Here is a 17,624-nt window from a genome sequence, read left to right on the forward strand (position 1 = left end):
GACAACTTCAAAAATTCCATATGTTACTGTGTAGTCTGATTCGCTGGCAATTTCTTACACGCTGGCACAGCATTCTTTTGTTATCTACCTGTGCGCTGTAAACTACAGATTAGTAGGCTTTGGAGGTAATAGAATTTCCTATTTGAGTCTTATGATCGAGGTAGTCAAGTGATAAGTTATGACCAATGCACTTATCTGGAACTTGTTTAAAAATTGTGAAAGTGTTGAGAAATAATAATCAATGAGGTTACACAAGTCTGAAGTCTAAAGTGTGATCGTATTGACAATAAATGACTGTTGTGAGTAAAATTAGTGATTTCAGGTCAATTCTTAATTCAAGTTATTGGTATAAAATGTTGCTTGCAAGTAGAGACATTTTTTTCAGAATTTTTTGTCCTTAATTCACTCTGAAATTTTGCCTACATATTTTGAAACGTCCTGCGCAGAGGAAAAAATAGTCCCTTTGAGAACGTTGAAAATCATAACATTTACAAGATTTCGTTTTGCAATCACGACTGTACGTAATATTACCTTGACATTTGATCAGAATAATGTTAATGACTGGCCTGTCATGGATTTCGCAAGCTTTCTTTTGATAATATTTACTTGAAAGCGAATAAACGCGGGAATATCAGTACAGAAGACTTTAATTGAAAGTTTCAGATATTTCTAATTATAAAAGAGATTCTTTCTAGTATACAACAAACTCCATCAATCGGGTAATCAATGTTCAACGTGTATAATGATTCGTAACGAATTGATAATAAAAGAAAACGACGTTCTAATAGAAATCTCGTTTTTCAAATTATTTTTAGACTCGGAGTAATACGAGAACCCAGCCGCGAAGTATAACTTGCTTGTAACATAAATCGTATTGTTTACCTTCTTTCATAACTAGGAACACCGTTTACGAGGCGTCGGACATGATTTACTGGCAATGGAGTATATGTATAATAACGCGCTCATTCCTAATTAGGGATCAGACTATGGTCATGCTTCTGGTTAAAAATGAGTTTCTAACTGCTCTGTGACGGACAATTATTATGGATCACAATGATGAAATGGAAGATTTAGTCTAGTTGCTTCTCTGATGACTCGAGGAGGGAGAACAATTGGTCTTTTAAACGATAAGTGGTCTCCGCTGATGAATCGAAAGAAAACAGTGTTTTCATCTCTTGAAATCCAACAAATCTGAATAAATATACTACCTGATTACTCAGATTCACGAGGCAGAGCAGACTAAAATTACTCATAGACAGAGTAATTAAAATATTAAGAACACAAATTTAGATCTGACTAAAATTCGAAACTTACTTTCAAACAACATATAGACTGAATGGATACAGAAGAATTTATGGACTCCAAAGTTTTAAAAATAAAAAGAAAACTGAATTAACTAATTTAATTCCACCCTGAAATAATGCACAAGTCTTCCTCTTCATCACATTCTATTCACCTCACAAAAAATATGGGACCCCAAAAAGTTCGATGAAGACTCGTCACTTCCAAGAACCAGCGATCCACATTAAGACTGAATTCATGAATTAATAGTCCACGAGTACTGAACAATATAGATGGGTCCACGGTTGGGCATGCGATGTCGTCACTAACCGTGACGAGCAGCTATTTTCAGGCCCACTGGCATTTATCGGGGGACGTTCCACAGGGAGGAGGATAATAGACTCGCGTGATTCATGCGGTTCCAGGCTGCATGGTAGCGCGTACTATACATACATGAACCGATAAATAAACGTGTCCAGGTATACAGGATGGTGGCTGGACGATAGTCCAATTATCGTGGCTTAATCTCGGACGTCAGAGAGCAGATTATTTACAAGCGTCGATGGCGACTTCTATATAAATTCTGACAGTTCCTCTCTGATTGTGAGAGCTATTCCGAGTTGAATAGAGTCGCAGGAGGAAGCCACGCGGCTGCATACAAATCTTTCTGCACCTTGTGCGGCAGCGATTCTTGGACGTGATGATATTTAAGTCTCCATGAATATTCTTGATTACTTTTGGACGCCTTTTCATTTGCGTGTCGAATATTTCTGTGGCTGCGTACATTACGAGTTACTATGTAAATTAGACGCATTATTTTGCAGTTTGAAGGTGTTGCAACTGGCGTTGATATCTACTGTATATTGATTATATTTAATTTTGTTATTTCACGTGCGTGAATTATAGTTGTGTATTCAGTTATGATTTATCTAGGGTCTGGAAATATTTTCTAGCACGTGGATAATATCAAGCGTGTTGATATCGGGACTCTGACGTTTTGCTATTTAAAAGACAAGTAGTAAATAGCAGTCAATGACAGACTGCTTAATTTATTCCATTCATAGTAGGACAAGAATGTAAATGCTTAATCAGTGCTAAATTAGGTTATCTCCTTATCCTCTGCATGCCTATTGTCGCGTTTTTGATATACATCAGTTTCAGATAATTGATATCACTTGACCACTACTGTAATAGCAATTACGTGATTGATTTTAGCAGATTACCATAATTGGAACACTATTCGTAAGCATAATCAAAGATATTACTCTAATTGAAAAAAATTGTCATTCACGTTTCAAGCTCTAAATTTCTCTTCCAAAATAGCGACATTACATCACTGACAATCTACTATGAATCACCTTGTACAAGTGATACAATGAATGCAATTTAATGCACACAAAGAATGCATCATCGTATCTATTTATACGTGTCATCAAGTTCATGTTAATTATAGAACTCGTTACGAAACCTTAAGTTAATAGATCAAAATTAATTTACTGAAAGGTACTTCATCACTACTTGACAATTAGTTTTCAAAGTCGCAATAACCTATCCATAAAAGTTCTTCTTCACATCTATTTTATTTGTTTTACGACTATTAATTCTTGTAATAGAGTAATATATTGCAATAACGAATGTACCTTGTCAAGTGTTTCGCGAATATGTAGCACTACTTGGTCTTTTCTTGGATGTATTATTAGAACCTACTGTCTACAACTACCACGCATTTTAGAGGGGCTCGTAAAACACTCAAACACAATTTTCTTCGTCTTGAATTGGAGGACAGGATACTCCTGTGACTGTATAGCTGCATATTTACTAATGCACCCTGTGCGCAGATTTGCCCGAATGAATTATGGCCGAGATGCAACTTCACTCTGGTGCATTGCAACCGTGCATTCAATGCTCCTTTTAATTGCAACGACGGGACTATTATAGATAATTATATGTTGTTAAAGGAGTTGTTGCTCGTTAAAGAGATAAATGCTATTTATAGTATTAATTGTACGGTAGTTCTGTCCTTACGTGCAGATTCAGTGAATTTATTGAAGTTTCATGATTTTCCTTTGACTCTTTTAAAGAAATTTACTGATTTAGTCCAAAAGTAAGCAAGGAATATTTTTTCTTGTGTCGGTGCTTTGTTCTTTCGCATTAGTCTTTTGATAATTGATTTGATAAGTCCTTTGATAGTCAGTTTAATAATCGAAATAAAAGGATCTATTTTTGTGTTGGTTACAGATGGTTGTTTCTTTAAGGGTTTCCAATTATAGCCGAATTGGAGCAGTGCTGAGATAGTAAAATAAATCGGTGCGAAGTAAAATAAATGAACGGAAGCTGCGGTAATTCGAGCACCACAGTGTTCCTGGGAAGCATGAAATAATATGCAAAGTTCAAATATTATCGTACTATACTTACATTAAGGGGACGCGTTAATTATGAATTACGTGGCTCAAGATTAATATAGAAGATGCAAGGATAGAATTAAAATTCGAAGATTGAATTCAGCATACAAAAACGATAAAAAAATGCACTCACAATTATAATACTATTTGGAATTCTGCTACAGTTCAAAAGATATTAACCAAATTTCTGTAAATATTAAAATCAATTTTTTGCGCTATTTAAAAATGTTGTGTCAAGAAGGTACGTCTGAAAGGTCGCGAAAATTCTTGGAAAATTTTCACTTAGAATTTATTCGTGTTCCCAAGTGGAAGACACAGTCGATACCCAGTGCATTGAATTGAGGTCATTAAAGATCCGCCTATGTTATCGAGGAACGAGTTTCAAGCGTGGTGAAGAAATAGAAGAGAACGCATGGGGAACGAAGAAGGAGCTAGTTGCGACCGGTCTATGGGATTCTCGGCAGCGCCATGGGACGTCGTAGCAGGTGCTCGAATCACCTTCTACCTACCCTTAGGAACTTTACAAGCCGTCTCATTTTTTCGACAAATCACCTCATCGTAAATGAAATCATGATCCTTGGAACGACCCGAGTGAACTTTGTGGATCGCCCTAGGGGCAAACGATACCGAGAATATGAGACTGCAGGATTTTCCTGATACATCACTCATTAGAATAGTATTTTATAAGCTAATGTCACGATGGAAAAAATGAGCAATATATCACGAAAGAAATATTTCCATAATTATTCAAACATGAAATATCTACGTGTAATATGAGTCTTCAAAGTGGCAATAAAGTAGTTACTTTGTTGTCTCATTTTTAGCTTATCTGGGATTTTTATGTTAATTGCAATAACTTATGCATCACGTTGTTGAATATTTTTCACTATGTACAGGAGTCTTGAAAGAAGAGGACTTTGTAATAAAGACGTAATAATATTTTGCTCATAATTCGTTCGACAACTCGAAGGTGCAAGCTGCTCTTCTCTAGTTACTATCTAATCAGTTCTAGGAGCTTCTGGGAAACAATAACTTGGACGTTAATCTTAGCATTATTTAAATAACATTCTGCGTTATCGCAGGCAGTGATACATCGTATATCCTGTTCGCTAATCAGCCCTGAAGGAAGATCTTGTATCTTATTGCTTTTCTTTTCGTTCTGTATAGACGTAACCTGAGTAATTTTGTTATACTTCATTTATGTAAAATGGAATATAATCTGTGAAATAGTCCATCGTTGTGCTCAAATTTCCCGTGTTACGAATCTTTTGGGTCAGTTAGAATTCTATTTAAAATGATAAACCTATTATCGAATCATTCCTGGATGCAACATTCTGGGTTCTAGTATCTCACATACTATACTAATTTCTTAGGAGTTAAAAAATGTGAAAACTCTGGAGCTTAGTTATCGATCTACCCAAATAAAAAGCTGTTCACATTTAGATGCTCATGTTCAAATCACCCGAGGTACCATCTACCACTTTCATTTCCCATAAAAAACTCGTTATCTAACGCACACATAGAATCTCAACCTCAAGATATCCAATTATTATAAATCTCTGTAGCCAACAATCTCCCAGAGACTTGCATCATCACTAACCTTCGTCGATTCAAATAAAGCAACTTTCACGCGAGCAGGATCGATTTATCCTGAATAGTTGCAACAAATAATTGCATGCGCGCAGTTAAAGTGTGGCACAGGGAGCGCGTCAAGTGCAGGCAGGCGGCATGCATTCTCGGTGCAACGACCTTGAGAATTCGGCCTCGGGTGCGAACCTTTCGAAGGCAACTTCCTGCAGGGCATGCATGGTCGTTTTGCCCCGGCGAGCGAGCAAGCGATCGGTCGAGCGCACGCGCGATTTTATGAAAACGATCGTTTGCGCGCCAACGGCGCGTAACGATGACGTCAATCTTGTGTACGCCGTCTGCAGTCGACAAACCCGAAAGGTATTATCTTTCACGGCGCTTCCCACAGCGCGACGGTCCGCCGAGCTGGGCTTAAAATAAAGCGCCGCTGCAGTCATTTTATTATAACAAAATCGTGTTACCGAAAGGGAATCGTAATTCGACGCCGAGGCGAGTGACCCTCCTCGAGTTTGAGACTAGAGTGCTGTCTTGGTACAAGCTCGATGGACCACTCACTATTTTTTTAATCTACTTAGTCCTGGTCTTTGGGAAAGTAGAGTCAAAACGCTATAGTTTCATGAAACCAACCTTCTATTTTGCATAAGTTTTTAACTGGTCTCGAGAACGGCAGATAAGGGAAAAGACTCTCAAGATATTGAAGATTCTTAAGCCTATTTTCAAGATAACCTGGTATTCTTGATTTATTTGGAAATTTGCAAGCAAAGCGCTATCTAGGTATCGGGTTTATTGCAGCAAAATTTGCACCGGCAGGTTGTGTCAATTTTATGTTATCTTTTAGGGTACAATTTAATGATTACACTTGAGATTTGTCTACCGTGTTAGAGAAAAGTGAGAACCAGTGCTGCAATGTAATAAAAGTGCTGAGATTATTCATTTGAAAGTCATTATATAACACCTGCTAGACCCTTGAAAATTCAATGAACTTGAGGAAATATGTGAGAAAGATATGTATTGTGTTCAAAGTAGCAACAAGATCAGAATGAAATTATTTTTTGAAGAGCACGATCAATTTAATACAGCACAGGAGCCATAATATCGCGTTTCTCAGAATTGTGCAGAAGACGATGGCTCATCAGCGATTCGCTATCAAAGCGGGTTAATTGCCTGGCGCGTCAGGCATTCTAAAAAGTTCTCATCGGGCATTAAAACCACGCCCAGCGTGGCGAATATAAAACACAGAGTCGGACCGCGTACGTTGCTCCATGACAAAAGGCTCGCATAACGAAGCAGCCGAGCTCTAAAATTAGCGGCCGATCCTGACCTGGGTTCCGATCGTGCAACTCTCATCGTTAGTGTCAAAATGCGAGTCGAATTTAAATCGTGGCGCTCCGAAGATCTTTCGTGCTATTATCGCTGACTAACGTCCACGTTCAGTTATACCTAAGTTTGATAGCTCATACTTTGCTAGCAACCAGAAATAATAATCCAAAATTATACATATCTTGTTTATTATTAAGCTACAAAAGTGGCAAATGGAGAGCAAATTAAAAAAGTGAAAATCTAGAAATTCAAAATTGAGGAAATGTATTCCATAAAAAAGGGAGAGCAAAGATGAAGAAAAGACTTCTATTCTCATAAGACAGGATTAAGTCATGTATGAGTTCCAAGAATTTTACGCAAACAGAATTGTCAAGTCGCCTGGAAAATGGCAAGAAATCATTTTATAGCGACAGCGGCCATATTTCAGACCAAAGTTTAATGTACCACAATTTCTCAAGAAATATATTGCATTTTAAATAGTAATTTAAAGGAACTTAGGTATTTATGACTCAATCCAATGCATATATCACACATCAAACTCCAGCAAATGCACAAGCCCGAGATCTTTATCATTTTCCATGCTTCGTATTATCGTGTGCCCATTCTTATCGAGCCAGGTTTCGATGAAAAGGGGGAAGCAGAAAATAATAAAGAGTCAGCAAACACAATAGCGTCAGTGAGACCAAGGAAAAATCAGTTTCGCAATAATCGCGGGTTTAAGGGCCGAGAGAGGCTGCAACTCAGATGTGCAACGAAACGTATCGCGCTCGTGAGGCTAATGCAACGCCTACCATGGGCGCTAGCCTTAGAAAGTGGAATGTAAACCTGCGATGAGAGTGGAAGTCTAGCGCCAGCTTTAGCCATCGACTTGCACGCTGCTCAGCCATCAACGTCGTGCACGCGCAAGGCCACTGCTCGAACTTCGAGTCGTTTGCCTTAAATTTTGCTCGAATTCGATGAACACAGCGCGAATTGTCCCAAGTTTCAACAAATAAACTGTGATACCATGATTTTGGGAGTAGAAATCAGAAGAAATGTTTCATGTAAATATAGATATTAAAATTTGTGGTGAAAGAATGAAATTATATGTGATTACGTGATACAGTACCCTGTTCGTTATAATTCGCTGCTATATTCACCATATCTTGGAGAAGTTATTTAGAGCAAATGGAGTGTACTTTCACGCACTCTCACTCACATTTCCGATGAGACGAAAGCGAGTCACAGCATGTGAGTTGATCTTAGAAATGTGCTCTTTGATGCGAGCTTGCCAGTGAGCCATGAATTTATAGCGAGAATTTATCGTAGGGTCATTGTAGTTCCAGTCAAATAAAATAATAAAATGGATTGTAATATAAATCGAAAGAATAAAAGCTAAGGAATGCCTCCTGTTATTAATGGATAAGAGTTCCAATCGAGAATCAATGCTCATTTATCACTCGAGAGTCGACCTTTTCAAGCCTTGTTTATCGTTCGACATAAAATTTGTCCAACCGTGCAAGGCGAGATGAAAAATTGAATTTCGCAAGCGGCGGGGAATTGGTGATACGAGAGAAGTATATTCAGCGAGTCGCATTTGCCGAAGCTAATGCTACTACGCCTACCGTGAGCGCCCGCCTTAGAATATGGAATGTAAATCCGTGAGCCTGGCGAGACAGCCTAAGCGCCGGCTTCAACACGCCCACGCATCTTCACAGTCCTCGCACGTCTCGCTAACGCTATGAAAATTACTCGTCAGAATAGGTATATTAAGATTTTTCGGGACGTGACGCTAAAAGACCTACATCTATGTTCAGTGGGACTGCTCGATTGTCAGTGACGAGTGCATTGATGCACTTACGAAATGCAACTGAATTGACGAGACTTCTGATGGACACTCATTTCATGGACACGAATATGAATAAGATAATTTAATGCATAATTCACCTTTTTTTTAAGTTGGCTCAGTTTATTCCATTTGAAAGATTGTTAATGAAATGTTTGGAGAACATAGGATTGAGTTTATGCTTCTAAAATTAATTTATTATTTAGTTATGAGATCGGTTTTGGAGTTTTGTTACAGACGACTACAGGTTACGATACAATGATTGCCTCGTTTCATAAAGGTCGATTAGAATTCAGCGGAGTGAAAGTGCGTTTTCAGAAATATGTTGAAATCTTGCTTTTTATTGCGGTGAATTGCAGCTTCGATTACAGTGTACCTGCGGTTTAGGTAACTTGTAGCAGTTACTTAGTTGACGCAATGCATTTTGTTTTTATCACCTACGTGCGACGTGACTCAAAATTCATCTGTTAGTATTACATTACAATTCTTGAACTGAATTTATGTTACTATTTTCTATTATCGAATCTATTATGAAAAAATCTAATCAATAAATTAATTTAGTGCAGTTAGTACCGAGAATAAATGTACTTACATACAGATAGTAGAATGGTTTCTATAATGGTAGTTTTATCGACAGATCTTGGAGCCTTATCAGACTAACTGAACGCTCGATAGTATGACGTATGACGTATCATATCATTTAACATAACCTTAGAGATAAAGTGAAAGATATTTGCATTCTACTAAACTTCATGTATGAACATTTTGAATGAGTTTCAAACAGGAAAAATGTTAGAATTATATGCAAATCTTATACAACCCACAAATGTTTACGTACTCAATTATATCCTAACTTAAAAATTCTTGAACTTTATACTATTCTACAGCACAGAATCATAGAAACTTTACAAGAAAACTATTGACTTTAAATTAACCTGTTATGGCTAAGTGATTCGTTTAAGTTTACCAATTACTCACATTAGCAATCTTGAAAAGTGAAGTCATCCCGAAATTGTAGAATTTGCATAATTTTGCGTAAAAAGTGTGAAATGAATTTTCAATATTTGCATAACTATTTTAATCTCTGTGTTCGCGATTGATTTTACTTCAAAATAAAACTTAACATATTATTGAGACATATATTTCCAGAACTAATGTATAAAACGACAATTATCAAGTAATCAATATTAATACGACAGTTTAAAATTTTCGCAATAAGAGAATACTCGAATCGACGCGGTCGAGGAACGGACAAACATTCTATTTCTGTCATGGTAGGGCACTTTATGGTGTATTTCAGGACACATCACGCCGCGTCGGCCTGCAAAAATAGCTGAACAAGCGGCCATTGAAATCTGCATATCGCGAGATGCAAAGGGGTTTTATATTCGTTTCGAAATCAAATGAGCATGCAGTCATCTGCATAAGTGTCCTTAATATACGTGCTCTTTTTTAGTTATTTGTTACACTGTCGACGATCATATCGCGTCAATATTTGTCGGTCGTCGATAAAACTTCATTAAAATAAAATTAAAACCGGGAACTGACGTATCTATTTACTTAATAAAAAGATGAATAATCAAACGAGAAGTTTCTTATCAGTGAACAGAAAGTAATCGATATAAATGGATGAATAATTTTAGCAAAAAATATATCTGGTACTTTCTGAAGTGTTGACATGTAAAAAAGTTTGATTCTTTCAAGCTTAGTAGTACAGGAAAATAGTAAAGATTTATAACAAAAATTCATTCCCGCCAAAACTGTACTCCTCGATAATAAGAACTCAAATTTTGGAGGTCCTGGTCGTCTTCATTAATTGCAAAACATTTCTCAGAAAGGCAAATCACGATTAGCCGTTTTTCCACGATCACGAGATCGTCGTAAAAATCGATGTAAAAAAGAAGCTAGCAGAGGAAACAGGGTTCAGGAATCTGCTCAATGCCGAAACAGGAATTTCTATTTTTATCGCTGCATTCATATTTGCGATCGCGTTTTTTCTTTCCCTCTCCCTCGCTCTGTCCCTCTCTGGATCGAGACCGAGAAGTCAAGCGTATAATACATTAACGTCGCTTTGTTATTCAGATGGTAGAGCCGTTTAGAATGTTAAATAATGAATCGGCCGGTTTGCATATTGAACGCGGAATAAGGTGTTTCCGATACTGTTCTAAAATAAATTCATGACTGTTGCTCGTTGTTTCATTTGAATTTTAAATTATTCGCCTAAACAAACACCTCGCTGTTTTCGTCGTAAACTTCTCGAGTCTACTTGGCCGTCGCACGAACAACTTTATGTTTTGTTTATTCCTATAAATAATATTTTACACGTTCCTGTTGTTTTGTTGTACTATATCTGACGGAAAATTTAGCTTGAAGTAATAATCTCTTCTTGGGAACTAGTCGTATTTTGGGGGTCGGTTTTTTTCAAGGTCGTTGCAAGGTCATTTGAAGGTTACTTTTTAAATCTACGACTATTAAAAAAAAAGAAATACGTATATCGTTTTGAAAGTGAATTATTTTGAATAACCTTTCTTTTCTTGAATTGCATTTTGTTTAGATATTGAATTGATTTTGTTTAGATAGAATCAGTGCACGTGGTACTAATTACAGTTAATTAAATTAATTGGGATTATACTGAAAAAAGTTCAAAAGAAATGTGCTCCAAAGTTCGATCGGATGTTGCCTATCCAGAAATCTCGATAACTCGTTTTGATAATAATACCGGTTATCTGTGAGAAAGTATCGACAAAATCTCCCACGTAAGATTACTGTGACCACAAGAAAAGAATCGATGAGTCAGGCTTTGATATAAACATCGCAACTAAATACCACAGACTCGGAAAGAAACGGAATACGTACTCTACGTGTCCTATTTAGAGTGCTATGAAAAAAACACTGATAAGTAGATAACAACTGCACAAGTCATTTGGAAATATAGGTGATACTTTGTTCTAGAGCAATGAACACATAACATCATAATTAATATTATGAATTTAGACCAAACATGGATGAGAGAAGCACAAGAAGTCAATAACCCTTAATTATTTGCATGATTTTTGTTATAGGGACATCTCTATCTTAGGACAGTGATTAATTATGGGGTTCATTATTACATACTTTTTAGTAAATAGCACGCAGTACGTCATTTTTTATCGTTTCAAAAGATAAAACAAAATTCCTCTGAAATCACTGCAGGGGAGCCCATGGAACATCTCGTTGATTGATAACGAGGCATGGAAAACCACTGGTTAGCAGTCACATGGTGGGTCAGCCAATGCAAAGCTCGTGCACGCGGTGTTCATCGTAATAAACATGTCGGCGATGAGGCACGGGATCTAGTCCACATTAGAAACACGTGAAATTCCATCGTTGGTAAATAGCAGAGGGATTTAAGATCCTCGAACAGTACTTGGAACTCATGACGTCAGTCAGTCAAAACCCCAAATCAAAACACAGCTTTGCAATTGTATGCTAGACGTCTGTTACTTGTAAAAGATTGGCAAAGTAAAGAAGATAAATTGGGTTCTACTGTATCTACGTACAAAGTGTTCCGCAGACATCAAAATATCACAAAAAACTGAAAGTCATTGATCGTTGCGAAAGCGTTCAAAATTCGCGTAAAATGTGTCAGACTTGCGATTTATTCTACTACCAGTCGAGACGAACACAGCGAGGTCAGTAGCATAAGCTTCTAGTCAGACTCATTTCGCTAGGCACCTTGTATGTCTCATCAATCTCTAAAACACGTTTTCACGCATTAATCAACATAACGTTTTAGTTACGTTCGCCATAGAACCCTCAGGCTTCACGTGCATCGAACCAGTAGAACCAGACAGTCATATAACAGACTCTAAACATCCACCTGTGATCTATTTCATCCAAACGCCCCTATAAACGCCGTTCTAAGACAATAACTCAGGACGGCACAGCACGTGCGCCGACCTATCTCAAACCAGCCAAGCAAAACAAAAGCCCGCTCGTCCCGCGGAAACTCGTTAACCCCGAGTCCCAGCTGACAACTTCCAATTCACCTCGAATCCGTTCGATCGGTAGATCCATCGCGAAATCACGGCGCTCGAATCGAACGCGGTCGCCTCGCGCGATCGGCGTAAACACGCGCACGTCGTTGGCACGCATGCGCGTCGCGTTAAGTGGTCAACCCGCGACTCGAGGCTGCTACGAGATAGTCGGAACGAACGATATTCTCGTGGCGGCGACCCGTAACCAGCCCAGCTGAGCCGAGTGGAAACCGACATGGTCCGAGCAGCCCGTGCGCCGGTCAACGAGTTTAATCGGGACGAGCGTGAAGCTGTTGACGCGGTCGTGGACACCAACCTGTCGCTCTTGTCGACGACCGTCAGCGACGCGAACTCCTGGAGCGGCGGCTCCGCGGAGATCCCCTGGGCCCTCTGTTTCCTGGGCCGCGGTTTCGTCGGGGTCAGGGGCGACTTGAAGGGCAGCACGCTGAGGAACTTGTCGAGGTGGCTCCTGAGCTCCTGGATCTCGGCGTCCCGACGGCAGAGGATCGCCTCGAGCTCGGCGATCCTCTCGTCCTTGACGCGCAGCAACTCCTGCAGCTCCCGAAGGGTGCCCATCGCTGTAACAGCGCTCGCTCCGGCGACGCTCGAGACGGCCCTCTGGCCGGCGGCGACCACCGCCACGGCGCCGTGCGTCGGCAGCTGTGACGCGTCCTCCTCGTCGGCGAGCCGCTGCTGCGTCGACGAGAAGCACAGAGAGTCGAAGCACACGCGCATAGACACGCAGGCGTCGCCGATCGGCACTTTGCACTTGGTACCCTCGTTCATTCAACCCGAACGAAACGGCCGCGAGAAGAGAACAGGAGCCGCGACGAGAAGCGCGACCCGGACGGTGCGTCGTCGGCTCGCTCCACTCCACGATTCCGTGCTCACCGACAGCGGAGGACCAACGTTCTCCACCGTCTCCCGTGACGACCCTCGACGATCGCGGTTGTCCTGCTTGCTCTGCCACCGTCTCGAGTTCTCTGTCTTTCTCGGTTTTCCCCTCTCCTGGCGAGGCCCGCGACGTGTTGCCTTCCTTGTCGCTCTTTGCAGTCTTTCTCTCTGCTTCCCACATCGACTCTTGGCTTCTCGCTCTGGCGGTTGGGCGAGTCTCTTTCTAGCTGCGGGTCGGGTATCTTGCTCTTGCTTGAGCTTCGTGGTCGGTTCGTCTGACGGTTCAGTGTCTGGATGTGCTTGGCCTTCTTTACCACTGTCGGTATTCTGTAGCGTGTCTGTTACCACTGTAGGTATACTGTGGCGAGTTTGTTAGAACTGATGCAGAGAGTCATCACAGACGAGGTGTAGGCACTGATAAGGTAAAGGACTGACAGATCGTTTTATGGGATTTCGTGTCAGATGATTTGAAATGCCAACATCACGAAAAATCGTAGCACAGACGAGTATACGGAATGAAATGGACAAGCAATGTTTTTTCCTGGCTTGTGCTTTTGGGGTTCTGAAGATCCGTTACCATTTTTGTGTCGCGCTCAATGTTAGCAGCTGTGCATAGAATAAGAAGGCAGCGCTATAAGTGGTAAGAATTTAAATTATAATACCAACGCGGTATTAAATACAGGGTGTCCTCATCAGTTAATAATAAATTGATAAAATATACGCACGAAGTCAAATGGTTGACGGAGTTAACAGAAAACCTAAAATTTCTATTTTTTTAATTACCAGAATTTAATTGGATTTCATTGAATCCAGAACTTAAAAAAACAAAGTGTAATATTGAGATCTAGAATGCGGCGAGGTATATACAAAATAGGGGAAACAGAAGAGAGGGTCACAGTACATGCAAGGTAGGGGCAACAGAAAAAAAAAATTAAAAATTTGAGCAAAAACTTACCAGTGGTCCAAAATGACCAGTGGTCAAGAATGACCAGTGGTCAAGAATGACCAGTGGTCAAGAATGACGAATGGTCAAGAGTGACCAATGGTCAAGAATGACCAGTGGGCAGCTGGTTGATGACCACTGGTCATAGGAGTCCAGTGGTCCAAGGTCCAGGGTGAGCCGAGCCCCAGGAGCCCCTCCAGTGGACCCCGAGGAGGGTCCGCACCCGCTGGAGGACCCACGGCGAGTGAGACACTAGAGCTCCTGCAAGGATATTTATACTCTCTCGAGGAAGAAGGGGAATCAATTAAAAAAGTTTTTAGACTGATGCGAATCTCAAGATTGATCTAATGAGCAATATTTTGCGAAAACTAATCATCTAAGCAACAATTTCTCGTACACATATTGTTAATAACAATCATACACAATATGCTTTTGAACAAATTATCGATATTTGTAATTGGTAGTTAACGAATGTGGACATTATTAACTTTGTAGACATTCTTCTTCATTCGATTAATTTCGCAATTCTAGAAAATTCTGTAATATTTCTTTAACCAACAATTACAAATGTTAAGAACTTGCATAAGCTACTGCTTGCGATTGTTATTAACAATATGCATAGCTGAAGGAAATATTCATTTTTTTTATATTACTTGAAATTATGGGGATGAATAAGGAGAATAGTTTAGCAGAACACCTTATATATTGGGTGGTACAGTAGGGGTAGGAATATTTTCTCATTTACTCGTATTACCAGCATCAGTGGTGAAAGTACAACGTGTTGTCTATATCCATGGTTCGAAAATCGCAGAGGGCGCTTGAAAACCAATGGTTTTTCGAGAAGTCGGTATTTCAGAACATGAGGCACGAAAGTCCATAAGCTGTTCAGTCTATCCTGCATATTCCCCTGTGCTTCTGTGTCCCTCGCAACGTTATCAGCAGACTCTTACCATTTTCGTATCATATACAACATTACCGATTCTGTTTAAATTCAGATTACAACGCTAGGAATGGTAGGAATTAAACTTATACATTTTTGGAAATATTTAAAGACTCAATCCACCTCAATTATTAATAATTATTTTAAGGAATACTTTCCATAATTCTGTTAGTTAAAACATTTTTATAGAATCACTATTTGTACGTATTACTAACTATTTTAAATTAAATCCTTCTTCTGTTCCTCTGTTCTGTCTTTCCTCCTGTCTTCCCCTCAGTCTTTTCTTCTATGTTTTGTATCTAGTGACTTTTATTTTTTTGCCCCATTATTTCTCCGTGTATTCTTCTCCAACATACCTGTATCTTATTCTATTGCGAATTCTATAAGGAGTACCCCAAGGGAGCTGAGCGCCTGACCACGTATTGGGCTACACTACTTGCGGTATATCAAACTCCATGTAGGTTTGCACTACTTACTATCCAGTCTTATCCAATTAGTTTCTAATTAGTTTCTATCCATTACACCGTAAGATCAAATTTAAAATTAAAAGAAAGAGGACATTTCCCTTTATTTTACTACACTTTTTTGTCAATTACATAATGGAAAATTGTTACTTTTCACAGAAAGCCCATCTTACCACACGGCTTACAGTTCCCTCCATTGCCTATGCCGAACGTGTAAAGCCTCAAGAAAGTGTAATCTCATTTTCTCGTACTTTGTAACACCCCAGAATTTCTATTGTTGATATTATTATACAACTTCAGCCAGTGCAACACTATTCTCAGTTTATAGTAGTTAGAATTCCTCTCCAGTATTGCAGAACAATTTTGTGGAGGGTAGTATACAACATTCTAGTCTAACACAGTGAATGCTAATATAGCGTGATAATTAACAGAACAGTGTACAGTGTGCTGCAACACAGTGGTCCAGTGTGAAACAGTATGCTGCAAACTATACACATAAAGCGATAAATAAAATTCATCTGCATGCACTATAGCGCCGTATAATGTACAGTGTACGATTGTAGTGTACTGTCGTATAGGTTGTGATTAATATAGTGCATTATAAAACAAGCAATATTTCCATCAAAAAATACTAATCCAAGAATAAACGAACGAATGAAGCAGCGACAACAAAAAAAACTCTAGGGAAACGCTTTCTGTAGGAGGGAAAGGTGGAAGAACAGAGCCACGGATGTTCAACGACAAAAGCTCGCGGCCGCGTAAACTCGTCCAAACAGCAGCCGTTTTGCAAGCCGCAACGAACGATCCCGGCTGGCGGGTACCGCGCTAAATAATCATAACTCAGAGAGACATTTGTAACGCCAGCCTCTCGCTGGTATTTATCGCTGTTGTTGGACGGTTTGTTGCAGCAATAACGGTAATGGGCCGCCCCTGCTGGCCACCAACCCCCCCGAACCGCCAGCACGACCTTCGAATCCGCCGCCACCTTCCAGCCACCCCTTGCCGAGCGATTTATCCTCGGGTAATTAGCACGGGTAATAATTAATGCAGCCGCGCATTGTGCTAATTATCACTGGAGAACCTTTTAAGAAATGAAAGAACATTCGGAATAAAACAAAGAGGCTGGATGGAGGCGTTTAGGGGTTGGGTGGGGAGGGGATGATGGTGGCGGCGTTACCAGTCGAGCGAGTGGACGAAGGGGGAAAGCTGGGGAGATAAATAGGATGGCAGGAGGATATTTACAATCCCGGGAAGGAGTCTCTGTAATAATAAGCGCTAATGAGAGAGCAAACTGTGCAATGGGTAACTGTGAGGGTGTAGCTGGTTGTAATTGAGAGAGCTTAATCAGAGGAGTTTTCGATTTGGTGCGATCGAAATGTAACTAGGATGTCGATTAAGAAGTGATGGTGTATATGTGGGGGTAAGTTATTCTTGTTTTTCTTTAATCGAGTACCTGAGGATTCTGAGGAATTGCAAGTGTTGCTAGAGTATAGGACTAAAGATGAGCTTATAAACTATACTACAAGATTGAAAGAACTCTCATCTTCCACTTCGAATATCAACCACATTTCCACCCACACTATACTCTATAATGTGTGGAGTGTAACCAGACAAATATTTCAATCTACATCTACAATTCAATATTCAATCAAGAATCCAGCGTTTCTGGCACTCCTTGTCACTCAGCCTCCAACAGATAAAAAATCCAGTCGTTGATAGCGATAAAACAGGGTGAAACGCGTCGCGGAGGAACGTGGGAGGGTGTGGATGGGGAACACAGAAACGCAGCGAGTCGTTGGAAGAGGTCGGGCCTGGGTGAACGGGTCTATGGGTTGTTTGCGCGCCTGTATGTATTCCAGGCCCTGGTACGAGCCTGCTGGCGTTCGTACACGTTCAGGTAGCGCAGGAAACGTGAAATGTGTACGTGTGGCCCCATACAAACGACAGGCAAC

At 39.9% G+C, this 17,624-nt stretch overlaps 1 protein-coding gene and 1 long non-coding RNA gene across 2 annotated transcripts in view; one reads left to right on the forward strand and one right to left on the reverse strand.

Annotated features, from left to right (window-relative positions):
- The window catches only part of For (cGMP-dependent protein kinase for), a 50,157-nt gene extending 36,830 nt beyond the window's left edge, over nt 1–13,327 (reverse strand). Inside the window, exon 1 of the mRNA XM_076384778.1 lies at nt 12,748–13,327. Coding sequence (XP_076240893.1) covers nt 12,748–13,217 — 470 coding nt within the window. The 5' untranslated portion in view covers nt 13,218–13,327. The remainder of the gene's footprint in view (nt 1–12,747) is intronic.
- The window catches only part of LOC143183267 (uncharacterized), a 106,965-nt gene that overhangs the window by 45,035 nt on the left and 44,306 nt on the right, over nt 1–17,624 (forward strand). The window lies entirely within an intron of this gene.

The sequence above is a fragment of the Calliopsis andreniformis genome, chromosome 9 (assembly GCF_051401765.1).
Source record: "Calliopsis andreniformis isolate RMS-2024a chromosome 9, iyCalAndr_principal, whole genome shotgun sequence".
Lineage (NCBI taxonomy): Eukaryota > Metazoa > Arthropoda > Insecta > Hymenoptera > Andrenidae > Calliopsis > Calliopsis andreniformis.